This window comes from Abrus precatorius, unplaced genomic scaffold (genome assembly GCF_003935025.1).
Source record: "Abrus precatorius isolate BTA unplaced genomic scaffold, Abrus_2018 Scaffold4, whole genome shotgun sequence".
NCBI classification, from domain to species: domain Eukaryota; kingdom Viridiplantae; phylum Streptophyta; class Magnoliopsida; order Fabales; family Fabaceae; genus Abrus; species Abrus precatorius.
In genome coordinates, this window is record NW_020874384.1 from 20732533 (window position 1) to 20750818 (window position 18286).

Below are 18286 nucleotides of genomic sequence, written 5' to 3' on the forward strand. Positions count from 1 at the left end.
TTGGGGGAGCTGGACTGGACCCAAGTCACAGTCACAAACGAAATGAAGCCAGCAAGAACATCGGCGATCGATAAACGACGCAAAAGAAAGCACACAGAAAACACAAAATGGAAACGGTGGCATAAGCTTAGGAATAACGCAGCCAACACAAAGAGAGCGCACGGATCAATGACATGGCATTAAATTTAAATTCCCGCCTAAACCCCTGATCTCCCCTTGATTTCATTTCGTTCGCAATTGAATTTCAATTTCCCCTTAGGGGCTTAATATCTCCCCGCATTTGTGCCAAGCCTTATGTCATAGATATTTCCCCATTCTCTTTCTCTCTCTTCCTCTCTCCCAAACCCTAACTCCCGACCCCATCCCCTCCCTTTCGGTGCGTCTTTCCCTGCAATTTTCCTCGTTTTTTCTGCGATTTTCTTCCTTTTCTATCAATTTCCGCCGAAAAACTGACCCGATCGCGTTTCTGCAGATTCCGTCATGAAAGGAGGCAAGTCCAAAACTGAATCTAAGAAGGCCGATGCCAAGTAAGTTTTATTCGTTTTTGATCTAAGCTCAACTCGTTTAATTCTTCGTCGATTCGGTTCGTTCGTACGATGAATTGAACGATAAAGCCTGGGTTCAGGCCTTTCCAGATCTGAGATCTGGCTGTTGACAAAACCTGCCTTAAGATCTGTAGTTTGCACGATGGCGATATGAGATTCGTGTGTTCTACAATTTTGTAGTTTTTGATGCTATTGATTTTGATTTGATTTTATAGGCTTGCTGTGAAGAAGGGCGCCGCCGCCACCAAGGGTAGCAGGAAATCAAGCAAGGGGAAGGCAGCGAAAGACCCTAACAAGCCAAAGAGACCTCCCAGTGCCTTCTTCGTTTTCATGTAATTATATTTTTTAACTCTACGATCCATTTCATTTGCGATGCGCTCTCTTCTCTTTCCACCGAATATTGTTCCGTCAAAAATTAATCCCGACGCAACGGTAAATCATACGTTTTTCTTTGTTGTTGTTTATTCAGTTCTGATTGTTTAACTATGGCAAACGTTATGTGAAAATGAAAACGATGCATATCACTAGTATTGTAGATCTATTTTATCTTTGTTGAAGCTAGGAACTTCTTCTACATGACATGCCGTGTATGGTTGTTTTATGCTGGTTTTTCTGAAATTTGTGTGGTTGATAAAGGGAGGAGTTTAGGAAACAGTTCAACAAGGAACATCCTGACAACAAAGCAGTGTCTGCTGTAAGTCTCTATTGTGATTCTTCTGCTTTAATTACATGAAATCAAATTAGAAACGAACCTCTCGTTTACAATACTTAGCATGAACCTTTCAGGTGGGCAAAGCTGCAGGAGCAAAATGGAAATCGATGTCTGATGCTGTATGTAATTTTGCGGTTTGTTGGCTTGAAGTTGCCTTTCTAACAATACTGCTTTTGCTGATTAAATATGCTTGAATTATGTAGGAGAAAGCACCCTATGTGGCAAAATCTGAGAAACGAAAGGCGGAGTATGAGAAGAGCATGAGAGCCTATAACAAAAAACAGGTAGGTGCAGTTCTGTTGATGCTTTTGCTTTTGATAAGCATTGGGTAAAATATGTATTTACTACCATGTGGATTTTGTTTATTTGTTCTCATGGATTTTTTTTATGTTGTTGCCAGGCTGAAGGACCTACTGGTGGGGATGAAGAAGAATCTGAGAAGTCAGTGTCTGAGGTGAATGATGACGAGGATGATGAGGAAGGCAGTGGCGAGGTTTGCTCAAATACTTTGTCAATCATATCCATGTTGCTATTGAAAATTTTTACTGAGCGGTTATATCTGTCTTTTTTCTGTGCAGGAGGAGGACGACGATTAGGAAGTGCACTGCGCATAGAATTTATGTAGGTTGTTCTGATGACCAGATCATCTTTTGTAGATGGTCTCATCGTTTCCTGATAAACATATTTCTTGCTTCCAGAAAATATTTCCCTACTCCCTCCCGTAAATTTGTTTTGTCTATCCAAAACGTGAATAGTTTAAAGAAGGGAGTTGATCTTTATTTGTACTTTTAAATCCAACTGTTTAGTTAAGGGGTGTTTATCTTTTGTAGAGCTTTAGTTTGATTTAGTTTTTCTTGATGAAATCTGGTTACGCTTGTATCAATATAATTGGCTTATCATTCCTTTCTGCTGTATCATGCGCTGTATGTGTGTTTCAATGTTTTTTTCCGTAGTCTTGACATTGGTCACAATATTACTCATTGACTTGTGCTATTGGGCTTGTGCTGCATGACTGCAGTCGTGATTGTGTTTTTTAACAACTGTTATTGGAACCTTTTGCTTTGGTTGTAGTGGACGTGTTGCTGTCTAGTGTCCTAGGTTTTAAATGAAAATGGATTCTCAGTTAAAATTGCAACTGGAGCCAATGCATTTCTGATCTGATAGCTGAATTTCTCAAACTATAATTTTTTAAAATATATTATTTTTAATGTGAAATGCTTGTCTGACTTTGAAAATGTGTGTTTTTTGATTTCTTTCATTATTGTTGAGTTGCAACCCTACTTTGTTGTGGAACTAGGAACATCTTTGTTTCACTTTTTAAAAATAGTTTTTTACAAATTTATGTTATATATTTTTAAAAATAGGAAACACTTTTTAAGTGTAACAAACATACTTTAAGTCGATTTTTCGCATCTCCTTAGCCGGTTAATCGGTAGCGTCCATTTTTAATCTTTTGATTTTAAATTTGTCATACGCCTTTGGTCTTATTATTCGCCTTAGCTGGTTAATCGGTAGCGTTGGATTTTGTTGTAAACGTTGGCTAGGTTTTGAAAACGTAAACTGGTACAAAGTCGTTTTTAGTGTGTCCGTTGGTTTTATTCTTAGGTTGTGTTTGGATAATTTATTTCAAATTACAACATTCATCTATTAGAAAGGAAATTTTTATTTTAAATAATGAAAAATTTAAATGAAATTTTATGTTGAATAGAAAGGATTTTAGACAATTGTTTCTAAAAATTTGTTTTATATATTTTTCATTTAAGCATTTTTTTATTCTATTTATATATTTTAGAATTCTCCATCACTACAACCCAAGTTACTCCTGGTTTTTACAGAACGAGAAATTGTATTTGATCTGTTTCTGTGCAATGTGATTTTTTAATTTGGTAATGGGCTGGGTTTGATTATAGTATCATGTTTTTTTAGAGACGAAATAATGCACACTCCACAGCCCGTGTTTCTAATGTTGTTGTTACTTAGAACTAGTATTTTGAAAAGGGGTTCGGCTGTTGTATAGTTGGGTGACGGTGCATTATTTTAATTGTTTTGGATGTTTTAATTATTATTCATTTTTTAATTTTTAATAGTTAAAATGCACTTTGGTCCATTATGGTTTAAAAAAATTAAAAAAAATGAATAAAACTGGAAAAGTAGATAAACAATAGTTAGTTTTGACTTGTGGTAATAATTTATTTTATTTTCATAAGTATTTATTAAAAGAATGATGTAAACTTAACCCAATTCTTTTTACAAGTTCATTTTGACTTTGTTAATTGGACAATTGTAAAAGAAAGTTGTTTAAATAATAAAAAGGTAATGTATTATTGTAGACTTAAATTGATTATAATCACCATAGACAGTGCAACCAAGCGGGACATATTTTTCATGAAACAAGGTTCGTTCTTGCTTTGCCCTAGCGATGTAATGCCAAAATAGGAGGGGGGCAAACGAAGAAAAAGCTGCATTGCAAACTGAACTGTGACTTGCTTGCAATATAATCTTGGTTCTTATATTTTAGTGGGGTAAATTTGTGTTGTATCTTTACTATTGTTAAAAGTTTTCGTATAATTACACAATGAAAAAGAAAATTAAGGGCTCGGTCTTCTGTTAAAAGATTCATGACTTGTATAAAATAGAAGTTTTCGTATAATTACACTAGCATTTAGGACACGGATGCATAAGACGCTTATGATATTTCAGGACATTTCCGTGTACTACAAATGTTTTATATTTTTAATTCAAGATGGCGATTATTCTTGAAATATGTTATATTTTTTCAATTAATATAAATATTTGTTAAACAAAATTTTAATTGTCTTGTTGATCATAATATATCGCCTTAGATAATCATGAATTTTTTTTTTAATCTAAATTCGATAAATTGATTTGCTCGCTAAAGCTAACACAACCGTTTAAATTGAATTAATATATATTTTATTTCAATAACTTTCAAAACATATTATTTATATAAATGATATAATAGAACGAAAGTCACTGGCTAGTTAACTTAGCAACCATTTTCAAGAAAAGGATAATCCGTATATCCAACCACAGGATCATTGGTGTAGAAAGTGCTTCTATCGGCCTTGTTTAACTCAGAATCCAGTTCGAATCTTCTTGGCAAATCTGGATTTGCCAAAAAAAGGCGTCCATAAGCCACCAAGTCTGCACCACCGTTTGCTATCGCTTTGTTTCCCTCACTCCTATTGTATCCACCAGCAACAATAAAGGTCCCATTGAAGGCCTTTCGAATTGGTAAAAGGGACAAATCAGTGTCATGCTTATCAAACATTGTGAGCATCCTGGGCTCAATAACATGACAATAGAGAATGCCGAATTGGCTCAAAGCCCGTGCCATGTAAATGCCCAATGCTTGAGGGTTAGAGTCTCCACAATCACAATAATCAGCAAAAGGAGAGATCCTAACACCAACTTTGTCAGCTCCAACCTCATCAGCCACAGCTTGCACCACCGTTAGTGGGAAGCGACAACGATTCTCTAAGCTACCACCATACTCATCATCTCTGTCGTTCACTTTGTCCTTTAGAAACTGATCAAGCAAGTAACCATTGGCTCCATGAATCTCCACTCCATCAAAACCTTAAACAAATTATTCATGTAACAAAGTAAGATGGAATTGGTTAAACGTGAATAAAAGCCATGTCTAATAAGTTTATGTATATATAAAAAATTATCACAATATAAATAAAAAAATGATTCTTAAGGATTGATGTTAATAAAAATTATTGACTGTGGATTGTAACATGTCATGTGTACGTATGTAGCATCTGGGGTGTAAGATAATTCTGAATGAAAAACTACATAAAATGGTAAGCAAAGGTTTACTACATATACCCGCTTCTATGGCATTTTTGGCTGCGATTCTGAAGTCATTGACAACGTTAGGGATTTCATCAGTTGTGAGACGGCGAGGAGCAGGGTATTTAGTGCTGCTTCCTTCCTTATGAATTGCCTTGTCTGTGCTTGAGATTGGGGCCTGCCCATCTGGCTGGTAAACTGTTGAACCAATTTAATTTTTTCTTTTGTTGTTATTTGAAGAAAATAAAATAAAATTTCTATTGTTTATCTAGAAAGTAAAAACTAACATTACTAAATGATTTAGAGCGCTTTATATAGATTATATCACTCTCATAGTTTTTAATGAAGGAAAGATAAAAGCTAGATGTTTATTTTATGTTGCTGTGAACACACGTATACCGTAGTTGGAGACTCTTCCAGCGTGCCAAAGTTGGCAAAAGAAGATGCCCCCTTTCTCATGAACAGCTTTCACAATTGGTTTCCATGCTTCCACTTGTTCCCTTGTCCAAATGCCAGGGGTATTTGGGTACCTAAAATCACCAAAGCAAGTTAAAAAGAAAACAGGGAAAGAATAAAAATGAGCTATATGAAAATTAATTAACTAAAACTATTAGATGCAAAAATCAGATAATTAATACAGAAATATTTGCAACAAAATATAATTAATTCTTTTTATTAATAGTAATTTTTCAAAAAAAGAAGAAGATATTATCAACTTATTGCTTAAGATAGAAAAGAGATATAAGATGTTATATTCGCTGTAGGACCCAGAAATAAAAAATTTAACACCCACAATGATTCTCATTAAATTAAGGTGAAAGCTAACTATATAGATGTTGATAATTACAAAGGTAGACTATGGTCCTTCGAATTTTTAGCTGCAATTGGTAATTCTAGACAAACTTTGCCAACAATGTTAGAGTTTGAATCTTAAAATCGTGATTTAGACACGAGTGTAGTGAAACTGTGAAATAGAACAAATGTTTTGTAGAAAGAGAGAAAAAAAAAAGTAAACCTTAAATTAAATTTAAAGATTGTATTGATCATATAATTTAGTCAATGTGATTTCAAATTAGTTTTCAAGATTTGGTTATACGCTTTAGTCAATGAAATTATAAAAAAAATCATTAGTATTTAATTTTGTAAAAATCATATTTACTTGGTCAAAACAATAACACAAACAAAATAAAATGACCTTTTTATAAAGTAAAAACTTAATTAAACTTTTTAAAAAATTGAAAGATTCTAATATAAAACTTATGGCCTTGAGAAGGACACATAGAAGATATAATAAGAATGGAAGCTTACCCTTGTGCAGTGTTTGACACCCCTGAGGCTTCCCCAATCAAGAATCCACCCTTTGTTGTTCTTTGAGAATAATAGATAGCAGCATGAGGCTGAGCCACAAAGTTGTATGACCTTGTTCTTGTTAATGGTGCCAGAACTATCCTATATCCAATGGAACAATAATAAAAACATCGTTGCAAATATATATTATACGAATCAAAAGTAAAGAACCACGAGGAAACTGAGGTTGTTGCATTATCCATTAATTATCTGCAATGAATAATGGCCTGCGAAATATCATAGAAAAATGAAATATGTTGTAACTGGTAAGAGTATATGAAACCTGTGGGAAAGATTAAATTTTCCCATGTTGAATGGGGTGAGGAGGGGTATCGCTTCTCTTCCCTCGATCACTTTTTGGTTCTGATCTTCTTCTATCATCGTGTTCGTCATCTTCTTCTTCACCACTCAGTTCACAATCCTACAATAAGCAATGAGTACGCAGACCAGTCTTGATTCTTATAGAAACTTATGTCGTTTTCGAACCAAAAATAACACAAGTTGAAAGATGTCAAGTCACACTTAATCAATTTTTTATTTTTCTATTGCGGTTTCAAAGTAATTCCAGAGGTCATTAATGGACGATATAATTAATTATTTTCTTTAATTGATTATTTAAGATTCAAATCATCGGTTATTTTTACAGTTAATCCTTTCTGCAAATTATAAAAAAGCAGATTTGGTAGATATGTTTTCAAAATTTTCCACAAAAAAAATTGGCAAAAATTAGTTGATAACTTTTGAAGAATAAATTGTTGAAGTTAATTAATATGCATATATTTATTTAAACAGTAGAAGCCGTTCTAATTTCTATAAATAATAACAATAATGCCATATAATATAATTATAAATAACAAAGCAAAGCAAAGGAATATTATTTAATTCATTTTAAGAAACCATTGAAAATATAAGCTAAAAATTAAAGTTATATAATTTGCATTTAATTTTAATTTTTAACTTAAAATATGTTTTATAAATTCATTTTTGGTCAATAAAAGGCATAGTTTTAAGTATTTAATTTTTTAATTATTATTATTATATGGAATTATTTATTAAGCACTTATTAAATTTAATAATTTTAATAATATTGTTTTAAATAATATTATTTAAATTAATTATATATTACATTTAATGAATTTATAATTATATACATATATTAAGTATTTTATAAATTGATTAAAAATATTAAGTATTATGAAAAGCCAGACATTTAATAAACATTTATTATAATGAATGATATAGTTTTAATAATATTATTTAAAATGATTATATATTACACCAAAAAAAAAAACGTTAAATGTTTCTATGCAGTGAGTTTTATTTTAAATATAAAATATTATGTATTTTAAGTATTTAATTTTGTAATTAATATTTTATATTTTATTATTATAAGTCATATATTTGATAAGCAATTATTGTATTGAATATATTTATTAAATGTATTATATTTAAAAAGGTAATGGTTTTATAATATTATTTTATTAATTATATATTGCACTCAATAAATATATTATTAAATGCAGTTATGTAATAAAAAATTTATATTAAATTAAAAATTAATTTTTTTCTTAAAAGATAAATATTAAAAAATTTATTATTGTATTGCACTCGGAAAAAGTGAATAAAATTGATAGCAAATAAAATTGTTTATTAAGATCAACTCATATTTTTTGTCTACTGAGTTTTATTTGAGTTTCACTTTCACGTTTTAATTTTTTATTTAACCCATTTTTATAAGCTATTTTTTTTAAAAGATAAAATGATCCTTTTGTTTTGTTCTTTATTTTAATTTAATCAAAAAATTTAAAATAATAGTATTTTAGACAAAAAAAATTAATTCTTATTTTACATATTTTATCTATTTTACTGTTAGATTGTCATTTAAGATTTTTTAAATATTATTGAAAACTTCTTTAATTGATAATAAATCATTTCCAATCAGCTGTTCATTTCTTTTATTTCTTTCAATGTAAATATTTAATAATTAATGTCAATTAATCGTAAAATAAATACCAAACATCAGAATAAAAAGGGAAAGATCCAAAAAATAAAAGCTTAACTTGGCAAAGACAAAAAAAAATGGTAAACAAATTAAACTAAAATAATTAAAAATATAACAATATTTGTATCTATAGAATAAAGAACAGAAGAAAGAATGAAAAATAAAATTTCTAAAATACAAGAAAAATAGATAAAACATTATCTTTATAATATAGCAAGATTTTGTTTTTTGTTTTTTAAATATTCCTCTTTACATTTTGTGTCGTCTCATAAGTTAAAAAAAAATTAAAAATCTCAAAATAATTATAATACGTCAAAATTAGAGAAAAAATTAAACAAATAAAAAGTACCTTAAAGAAATAAGAAAAATAATCATCATCATATTTTGTACCACCATCCCCTTTTTTATTTTACATAGCATATTATAAAGTAATAATAAAATTATAATAATTTTTACAGTACATTATAAATTAAGATGACATTACATATTATTAAAAAATATAAATATTTTTAATTAAAAAATGTAATTATTAATTTTAAAAATATATAAAATATCTTCTTAATTTTATAAATACAATAAAAAAAACTCTTAAAAAAATGTACACGAGGGAAAAATTGAATAATCCAAGATCATTGACGTTCTCATCAGTTACCGCCAACAGTGTTCTGTACCCTCCTCTCCAGTGTTATATTGTGTACCCGTCCAATACATTGATCCATGACCCATTTTCACTTCCTTTGGTGTACCTAAAATATAAAAATCCTTACTTTTACCATTTCATTTATTTGATAGTATTTGGTATTAACTTATTTTCATTTAATTTCAAACAATTTAGAATTATAACTCATTACAAGTAGGTTTTGCCCTGAGTTTAAAATTAAATTTTATGCTTGGAACTAATTTCCATTTCTTTTGATCTTATATTTTTACCTTTAAGAAATAAATTAAATGTCAATGAAAACAAAGGAATCTATTTATTTAAAACAAAAGAAATTGCATCAAATTTGAAAAGAATCAAATCCGAAGGGCTGACTTTATAAATAGATGAAATCTGATTTTTAATTGTTGGAAGCACACACTCTTTCAATTAAGAGAGTTTTATGATTATCGTGATTGTTTTTTAATTATGATGATTATGCTGATATTTGTTTCATCACGCATAATTGAAAGTGATTTTAGTACACAATGCAATAATGGTTTTTAGTTAATCCCTACCATTTGGCCAATTGATACGCACTGCCCTGAAACTCAATCCTAAATAGAAAAGTGGGCATTTGTGAAAGTGGGGTTTATTGATGTTGTTCTCACGTGAAATATGGGGAGATTCACCGTATCACTATGGCACCCTCACTCTACGTACCCCCTGAGTCGCAACTAAACCCATCATCATTAATGTGCAAGAAATACCTAAAGCACATACACGATTTGAGTCCCAAATAAAGAAAGAACATATATAGTGGAGACTTCAATCACAGATTCAGATTCTCCACCCCCAAATCGCGTTCTAAATATGAACCTTCTCTATTTTAACATATCTTTTTCTCACATTGGTCGTTGGTGATAGGTCATAGGAATTGGGTGGAAGAAGAAAGGTTTATGATAAGTGCAATCATCACTTTAAGGATTCCAACATATGAAAATTTTATAAAATCTAGTTTCTTGTTTAGGAGTAATTTAGCACCTTGTGTTTTGAAATTTTAACAAGACTTGCCAATTGAATAGGGGAATTGGTGAAGTGATGATCCAAACAACTCGCAAGAACTCGTTTGGATTAATGTTCTTTTAACGTGAAGGATTCTGATAGCAATATCGACGATTGTTACTTTTTCCTTTGGTCAACTATCACCGATCATTGTTGAACGTGAAGCAACTTTATATACCACGTTAAGTGGCGTTGGAAAGTAATGGTTGTGGCTAAAATAAATTTCAACAGTTTAATAAAGTGATCTTAAATTACCTCCTCCAAGAGTTAGTATGAAAGCATCAACATATTAATGATTTAAATATTTAAAAATAATTTTAAAAAATGTGGTTAAGAAAACTTGATTTTATACTTAATGACTCAGATATCAATATTATTAAAAAGAAAATACCAGCAATGCCCCTCGTTTCAGGACTAGCTTAATAGCTGTGTTCCACGTCAAGTGTTAATTATATCTCCGCTGGTGTTGATCTTTTATTGGTTTGATTTGTCTTTTCAGAGGGGCACATCCACTTTTTTACGAATAAATGATACCCGCAAACCCTATTTTTGAGGTCGAAAAGGATAAGTAGTACGACCTAATTTTAGACAAAAAGTTTTGAATTGACTGCGACCGTACAGTCATATTTTGGTTTTGTTTTGATTTTATAGTTTTTTTTAATAAACATTAAATTTCTTTTGATTGTTAGGATAAATAAAATGTAATAATTTACTTTGAAAAGGGATCATTGAATATAGGGGAAGGTTGGGTACGAGGAAAGAGGAAGATTCTCTTGATTATCAACCACACTAGGAATGCGAACAGCTTCGATCAATCTATCGATTCATTTGAGTTTTTATTATTACTTAATTAAATTTATTTTATATTCAAAGTAGTTTATACTTATTTTTATAAACGATAAAAATGCATTTAAATTTTTATCAAGAGAGGCTCAATTTTGTATAATATTTTTATAAACAATATTGTTTTAGTTTAGTGAATACAATTATGATAAAATATATTTAAAATAATATTTTAATTTATGCGACCCTCATCTTGGATTTATAATGTATTATATTCGATAGAAGTCAAATATCACATTGTTTATGTAAAATGGATTCTATTATACATTGCACTGCCCTCTCAAAATATACATTGAACTGCATTTTTGTTGAGATGGGCCAGGGTAAACAAGAAGGGACTCCACGCCCACGCGAAGACTAATGGTGCAATTATCCTGGTTGGTAAGAGATGCTCACATCCAATTATAGCAATGATAACATTATCTTATCTGTAGCAGTGGTTCTTAAAGACAACAATCCACTCTGTTTCCAATAGTTAGTGGCATTTTTGCACTTTTTTAGGCCGCGGTTAATCATTATGCACTTGAACACAGACGCGTACCTTGCTAGAGTTTCCAAATGTCATTTACACAATTCCGTGTTAGTTCATAGCTCTATGAAAGTTTAAGCAAATATACCTCTTAATGATGTTTTCGAGTCTTGAATCCTATTCGTTTTGAGATGAATCCATCTTTTCTTTCTTCTTTCTTCTCTTTGTTAAATCTTCTTCGTGTTTCTTGAGGCTTTATGAAAAGTTCAATAAAGTCATAACAATACAAATTTGTATCTCACTCTAAATTACACACATCTTTTCGAATCGTATAACATTATTATAGAATATAAAATTAATTTTATTATAACTCAATGAAACAACTCTATATTAATTGATTTACATGTTTAATAATTTTATATCAGCTATCAGATCCGTTTTTATCACTTTCTTTTTTTATATTTTTATCATCACTGTCGGAATCAAAATCCAAACCGGCCGGAAAAAATGAAGTTAGCCTTCAAAAGCCCTTGAATGGACTCAAAGTTGGTGCAGGAGAGGTAACACTGACGTGAAAAAATCTTTGGTTATTTCTGATTTGCCGATCGACATGCTTCATACGCACGTTTCAGACTTGGAAGTTAGAATGGAGGTAGGTGCAGGATCAACTGTTACTGAAATGTAAATGAAAAATATTTTATGCAGAGTTCACAAAATTGTTAATGAAAAAACATTGTTAATATAGTTTTTTCAAATCATATTCATCCAGATATTCCCTTTACTAGATTTGAGCTACTCTAGTTTATTTAAGTGTGAAATATAAGTTTGAGTTGTTCGGATACACAGCTCTTTTTTTCACACGTCTAGTTTTATGTATTACCAAAATAGACACTCTGTTTCCTTTATATTTAGAATATATTTTTGGGATATTGATATATAAATTAGATGAAAATATAAGTAAAAATAAAAAGAATAATATGCAATATCACGTATGTGTTAAATATCGAACAAAATAAATACATTAAACACGTGATTTTTCAAACTTTTAATATTTTTTATATAAAAAGTAAGTTTGATCTGATCTAACTCAAACCTAACTGAATTAATTAGTGTCAAATTAATTTTAAAAAAATGACGAAATTGATTTAACAAAATTTAATTAGTTATATAAAAAAAAAAAGTTAAAATTATATTTTCGGTCAAATTCAAGCCAATCTGAGCGGTCAACACCACTTCCCCAATTATTATTTGGAAATGAATATGAGACAACGGGGTGGAAACTTTGTCGGACAACGTTGTATGCGTACGCGGGGGAGGCGTTGATTACGGTGTGTTTCAAAGTCCAAAACGCTGCCCCCCTCTTTCTCACGCTACAGAGATCATAATGGTAGATTTTCTGTATTGTTTGATTAACAGGTAGAAGAAAGTTAAGTTAACCGGTTAATATCTACACTATGTCACGTAATAAGAATTTACTTATAAAAATTTCTTATTAAAAATTATAATATTTAATAATTGATATTCTTAAATGTTATAATTTTTAATAACAAAATTTTATACATAATTTTTTGTTATGTCTAATATTATACAATTAAATAAATCGATAATAATTAAAACAAATATTAGGCACTGGTTAAAAAATAAAATTTTTCCCTTTTCATAATATGTAATAAAGTTTATGATAATTTTTAAATTTTTTAATCAATATTCTAAACTCACTAGTTAGTAAGACCCATTAAATTAGGTTGGACTTAAGTATCTAAAACGGATAGATTTTTATTGAATTGAAATACCTTCATTGTATTAAAGAAATATACGTTTTAATTAAATTTTAAATCAGTAGTTTCATAAACTTAGTAGATATTTTTCTAAATTAAATGAGACCTATCTAAATAAGAAAAGTGATCGAGAGTGAATAATTGTTTTTCTATTAAAGTATTTTTAAGTTTAACAAGATTAATTTACTACAATTTTTTAAAAATTGTCGTGGTTTATATACATCTTTGTATTATGAAAAGACATCTAGAATTGAAATATTAATAGGAAATTATGTTTGAATCCATATTTAAAATTCATTATATTGAAATCAAGTTTACAGCATTTTTAATGCTACATTTGAAGGAATGACACAAGTTCGATAAGCTATTCTCATTGCTGGTGATGGATCGGGTCTTAACTAAAGCCAAAAGCCATTGGATAGAAATTTAAAAACACAATACAAATACCCAAAGTGTGAAGCATGCGTCTCAATCAGTTGGTAGGACTGGACTTCTGCAATATGGTGAGGGATGAGGCTTCCAAGATGAGTGTGATTGTGATTATGTCCTTTTATTATAAAAAAATTACACAAATTAACTCTTCGTATTGATTCATTTTATTCAAGGCCTTCAAATTGTTCTTTTTATTTTAATATTTGGAGTTTACGTATAGTATAGAATTGTGATGTAAAATAATTTTTAAAGTTTACAAGTAAGAAAATTAGTGAAATTTAAAATATTTTATAAACTATAGAGTTAAGTTTCAAAGAAAAGAAAAATTGATTTATTTTTTACCTTGGATGAAATTGAATGTTGTTTATAAATTTTGAACAGAAGATAATTTAATTCATTCAATTGATAAAGATTTTTTAAAAATTGATAATTTTATGTAAAAGAAAGTATCAAGAATCAAATTGTTAAAATAAAAAACAAGATTTAACTAACTAAAAAAATAAAATCACATAATCTAAATTGAATAGACAAAAAAGAACCTTAATTTGATTTTTACTTTCATGCTTTTTCCCGGTTTATGGATGATAGTGTGTAAAAATAAAAGTATGAAAGTAATAGTGTAAAGTATAAAAAGGGGAAGGAGGCTAAATTGCGAGATTTGCGGAAGGAGGCTAAATTGCGCAGTAAACTACGGTCCTTAGGGCTTGACTTGAGGAAATGCAAAATGCAAACGCAAATGCAATTGTTTCTACCAAAGCCAAAAACAAAACTGTGTTCTAACATTCTGCAAAAGAAAAATTAAACGAGAAATGGAAGCAGAACATGGTGAGACCTCAAATGGAATCGGAGGGTTGTACGTGAAAGTGATGACCGATGACCAAATGGAACTTCTGAGGCAACAGATATCTGTCTACGCCACCATCTGTGAACAGCTTGTTGAGATGCACAAGGCCGTAACTACTCAACAGGACCTCGCAGGTTTCCTCTTCAATTTAACCACATCATAAAATATTTCTCCGATCTTTGCTTATTTGTACGCATCTGATTGTGTTATGCTTCTCTGTGCCTTGCGCGTTCTGGTTCTATCTTGGATTTGTATGTCTTGAAATTGAAAAAATAATAGTGCTAGCAGAGTACGTTGGTAGATCATGAGGGTTTGTGATTGGAGAAATTAGAGGAATATATCAAACTAGGCTCTTAAATTATGAACATTATTCAATTTAGTCTTAAAAAATTATAAAAATAGGTCCCTAAAATTACAACTAAATGATCTGTATTTAATAATTTTAAAGACTAATTCGGTGCATTCCTCAACATCTTAATAACAGTGCACTTTTCTATATTGAACTTCGAAAATATAATAAATTACACAACAGTTGAGACGGTTTAACCAAGAATCCGCACAAGCCTTCTCAAATGCATGATTTCGTTCAGATTGCTTGATGAATTTGGACATATATGTAGGTCGAAATAGTTGAATTCTTGTTCAATTTGATGAAAGAAAACACGTGTTTTATTTGTTATTATGTTTTGTCACTTGCGATTCAGGGCTGAGGCTGGGTAATTTGTACTGTGATCCGTTGATGGCATGCTCTGGACACAAGATAACTGCTAGGCAGCGTTGGACTCCAACGCCTCTGCAGCTTCAAATACTTGAGCGAATTTTTGATGAAGGAAATGGCACTCCAAGCAAACAGAAGATCAAAGAGATAACCCTTGAGCTGGGTCAACATGGCCAAATATCAGAGACAAATGTTTATAACTGGTTCCAGAACAGAAGAGCTCGTTCAAAGCGGAAGCAACTTGCACCAACTCCAAACAATGTAGAACCAGAAGCAGAGACAGAAGTTGAGTCTCCAAAAGAGAAAAAAACACGCGCAGAAAGCGTTCAAGTTCAACCCTATGAGAATTCATCACCTCCTAGGGTCAAAGATATGTACATCCATAGCCCTGACTTAGGTATTAATCTTTCCATGAAATAATTAGATGGTCATCTTCTATTATATATTGGGATGTCATATGCACACAAAAAATTATACAATAATATTTAGTATATAAGGCATTTTTTTCCCTATTTATCTTAATCGCATTATCATCCATCTTATATCACATTTCTCTCTACTCTTTATATGAATTGTTTTATGTATTATGAATATAATTTTTCATATGTATTTATGGGCGACAGCTCTGAGTTGGTTTTGTGCTCTTGTTTTATTTGACATTCCATCTTTTATATTTCATGTGCGCATATATAAGCCATAAAACTTGTCTAGGCAAGGACACCGAATTTAGAGATATTCAAGCTAAATGCTATTGGTTTGTTTATGCAGGATTTGACCAACTGATGGGCAAAATAGAAGTTGCAAGCTGTTACAGTTCTTATTTTCTTTGATAAATCTGGGGAATGACTGATTAAAAACTCAATTCTCAAAAGGCGCTGCAGGATTGCAGCTCTGTAGACTCATGATTGTTGATGAAACTGTTATATATATAGAGGTTTCATCCAATTATGTTGATAAACCACGAATGATGTGGCATCTATATATTCACATGCATGTTGTGTAAGTTGTTTTTCTTAGGTGCTTTGTAGAGCTAATTGTTGATCGAGCATTGCTGTGATTGTTACAATTTTACAAGTTTTAAAAACTTGATTGCTTTTTCCAATTAGCATTAGCTTTGATTTATTGGAGCTGACGTAATTGTCATGTATGTTAGTACCGTAGAGTATGTTATCATCAGTAGGCAACATTAACATCTTGTCAGTAATGTCTATGTAAATCTGCTGAAATACTTTTTCCATATTGGGTGTCTCAGCAAGCGAAGACTTGATCTGGTACTCTTGCACCCCACATTCAAATGAAGTCAGGCCCACGGCCTACTCGCCCTTCAATGATTAGATTAACAATTTCTATCGCACAAGCACTCAAGGTGTGCTCACAAACTATTACACTGGCAGCAACCTGCTTCCGATGTCACTTTAACAACCCTTTTGTAGCCATAGCCATGAATTCAACAACCTATTCAGGCCATAACCTTAATCACTACAATCTCCTGTGGCATTGTTGTTAGCATCAGTAATTGCTTCCATGGTAGTATAATCCGCTTCAATTTTTTAATACGGAATTTGGACGCTAGAACTTGCAATTTGAATTTGACAGCAATGAAGCTAAAATGCTTGTTATAAGTAAATACAATTACTGACCAATGGTGTATGAAGAGTGATGCAACATCTCAATGCCTGGAGGGACCTTGATAAAAAGAAACACAATCACAATTTATGACAAAAAATATTAACAATTGATACAATTTTTTTAAACACATTAATAAGTGAAATTTATTGATAATTATAAAATCATGGAAGTTTTATTTCTTATTTAATAAATTTAACTCATAATTTTGTCATTTTAATAATTATTCTAAAGCAAAGAAAGGAAAGCCTGCCTTGAATGGCCGTAGAATAACCATTCAGCCAAAGCTCTACATCTCGACAGCTCCAACCCACTTGAAATGGACTGCGATAATTCTTTCTTCGACGGAATTTTATTAAGACAGCAATTTGTTTCATTCCAGAACCACTAACTGGGAACAATTCCTATAGGTGATGCTGAACACCTTTTATATTATATTATATATATATATATATAGCTTGGTGGGTTAGATTTTATAGAACTTTGGCCTTCTATAAACATTTTCCGACAGTACAGGTAGAAGGTTAGTTGACCCTTCATTTTGACTGACAATAACAATATATCTGTATGAAATTAAGAATCGAGAAATACTCCCGTAAGTCCCAACAATAACTTTCTTGAATTTAATGCATTTGGGAAATCGTAGCACAAGTTTGTTCTAGTAAAAAATAAAGGCAAATGCTAATAATGCCTTCAATTACCAGCTTAACAATATTATCTACTAAACCTTATCTCACTTGGTGATCTAGATCACATGCATCATTGAATTCAATAAAATAAATTAAAATTTTAGAAATATTATTAATCAAATAATTTTTTTAATAACTTATTTTAACGCTTTTTTTTTAAGTCTTCATCCATCTGTCTTCAATGTTCTACTTTGCATGTTGTGAAATCACTTTAAATAGTTTTTAATCACATGTTTCAATTACCTTGTTAAAATATTTAAAATAACTTGTAATATATAAGTGTCATTAATATATTTTTAGTATAACTTTTAATACACACTAATCGAATGTTTAAAAAGTGATTTATTAATTTTTTTAATTGGTTTATTTAAGTTACTTATTAATAAGACAAAAAAAAACTTGTCTATTTTAATAATTTTAATCCAACTTAATTTCAAATGGAGTAATATTAGTTTAACATTTTACTTAAACTATTAGTACTTGTACTAACAACTGGCAGGATGAGTTATGATTCCTTGTTCATGGGACTGGAATTTAGTTCCTTGGCACTAGCTCAATCCCCATCTCACCCAAATTTCAATTGGCTCCAAGGACCCAAGTATGTATAATGACTTCAATAGTCATGTTCACGATAACAATTTGATTACAAAATTAACGAAGGGTATCCATTGGTGACATTTTGTATCCATTAATAAACTATTCAGAATTCAAATATAAATAAAAAATTAAATTAATTAAAGTTTAAATAAATTCCCTTGGT

General features: G+C 30.4%; 3 protein-coding genes across 4 annotated transcripts; 2 read left to right on the forward strand and 1 right to left on the reverse strand.

The window, feature by feature from the left end:
- The first annotated feature begins 220 nt into the window (after window positions 1-220).
- On the forward strand, window positions 221-2195 carry LOC113864435 (HMG1/2-like protein). 2 transcript variants are annotated; one of them, XM_027498125.1, is made up of 8 exons: window positions 221-376; window positions 473-527; window positions 761-877; window positions 1182-1239; window positions 1332-1376; window positions 1461-1541; window positions 1658-1750; window positions 1836-2195. In XM_027498125.1, the coding sequence occupies exons 2-8, from the start codon at window positions 481-483 to the stop codon at window positions 1851-1853; spliced, it is 459 nt and encodes a 152-aa protein (XP_027353926.1). In that variant the 5' UTR covers window positions 221-376; window positions 473-480; the 3' UTR covers window positions 1854-2195. The 2 variants fall into 2 exon arrangements, with proteins under 2 accessions (XP_027353926.1, XP_027353927.1); XM_027498126.1 differs by having other exon boundaries at window positions 235-527.
- Window positions 2196-4161: 1966 nt separating this feature from the next.
- On the reverse strand, window positions 4162-6855 carry LOC113864997 (putative 12-oxophytodienoate reductase 11). Its single transcript, XM_027499290.1, has 5 exons — window positions 6707-6855; window positions 6385-6525; window positions 5476-5606; window positions 5113-5274; window positions 4162-4857 (listed from the first exon to the last, which is right to left on the reverse strand). Exons 1-5 carry the CDS (start codon window positions 6814-6816, stop codon window positions 4265-4267), a joined length of 1137 nt encoding a protein of 378 aa, XP_027355091.1. The 5' UTR covers window positions 6817-6855; the 3' UTR covers window positions 4162-4264.
- A 7454-nt stretch (window positions 6856-14309) lies between these two features.
- On the forward strand, window positions 14310-16311 carry LOC113865587 (WUSCHEL-related homeobox 8-like). The gene is made up of 3 exons (XM_027500258.1): window positions 14310-14627; window positions 15198-15608; window positions 15980-16311. Exons 1-3 carry the CDS (start codon window positions 14459-14461, stop codon window positions 16039-16041), a joined length of 642 nt encoding a protein of 213 aa, XP_027356059.1. The 5' UTR covers window positions 14310-14458; the 3' UTR covers window positions 16042-16311.
- The last annotated feature ends 1975 nt before the right edge of the window (window positions 16312-18286 follow it).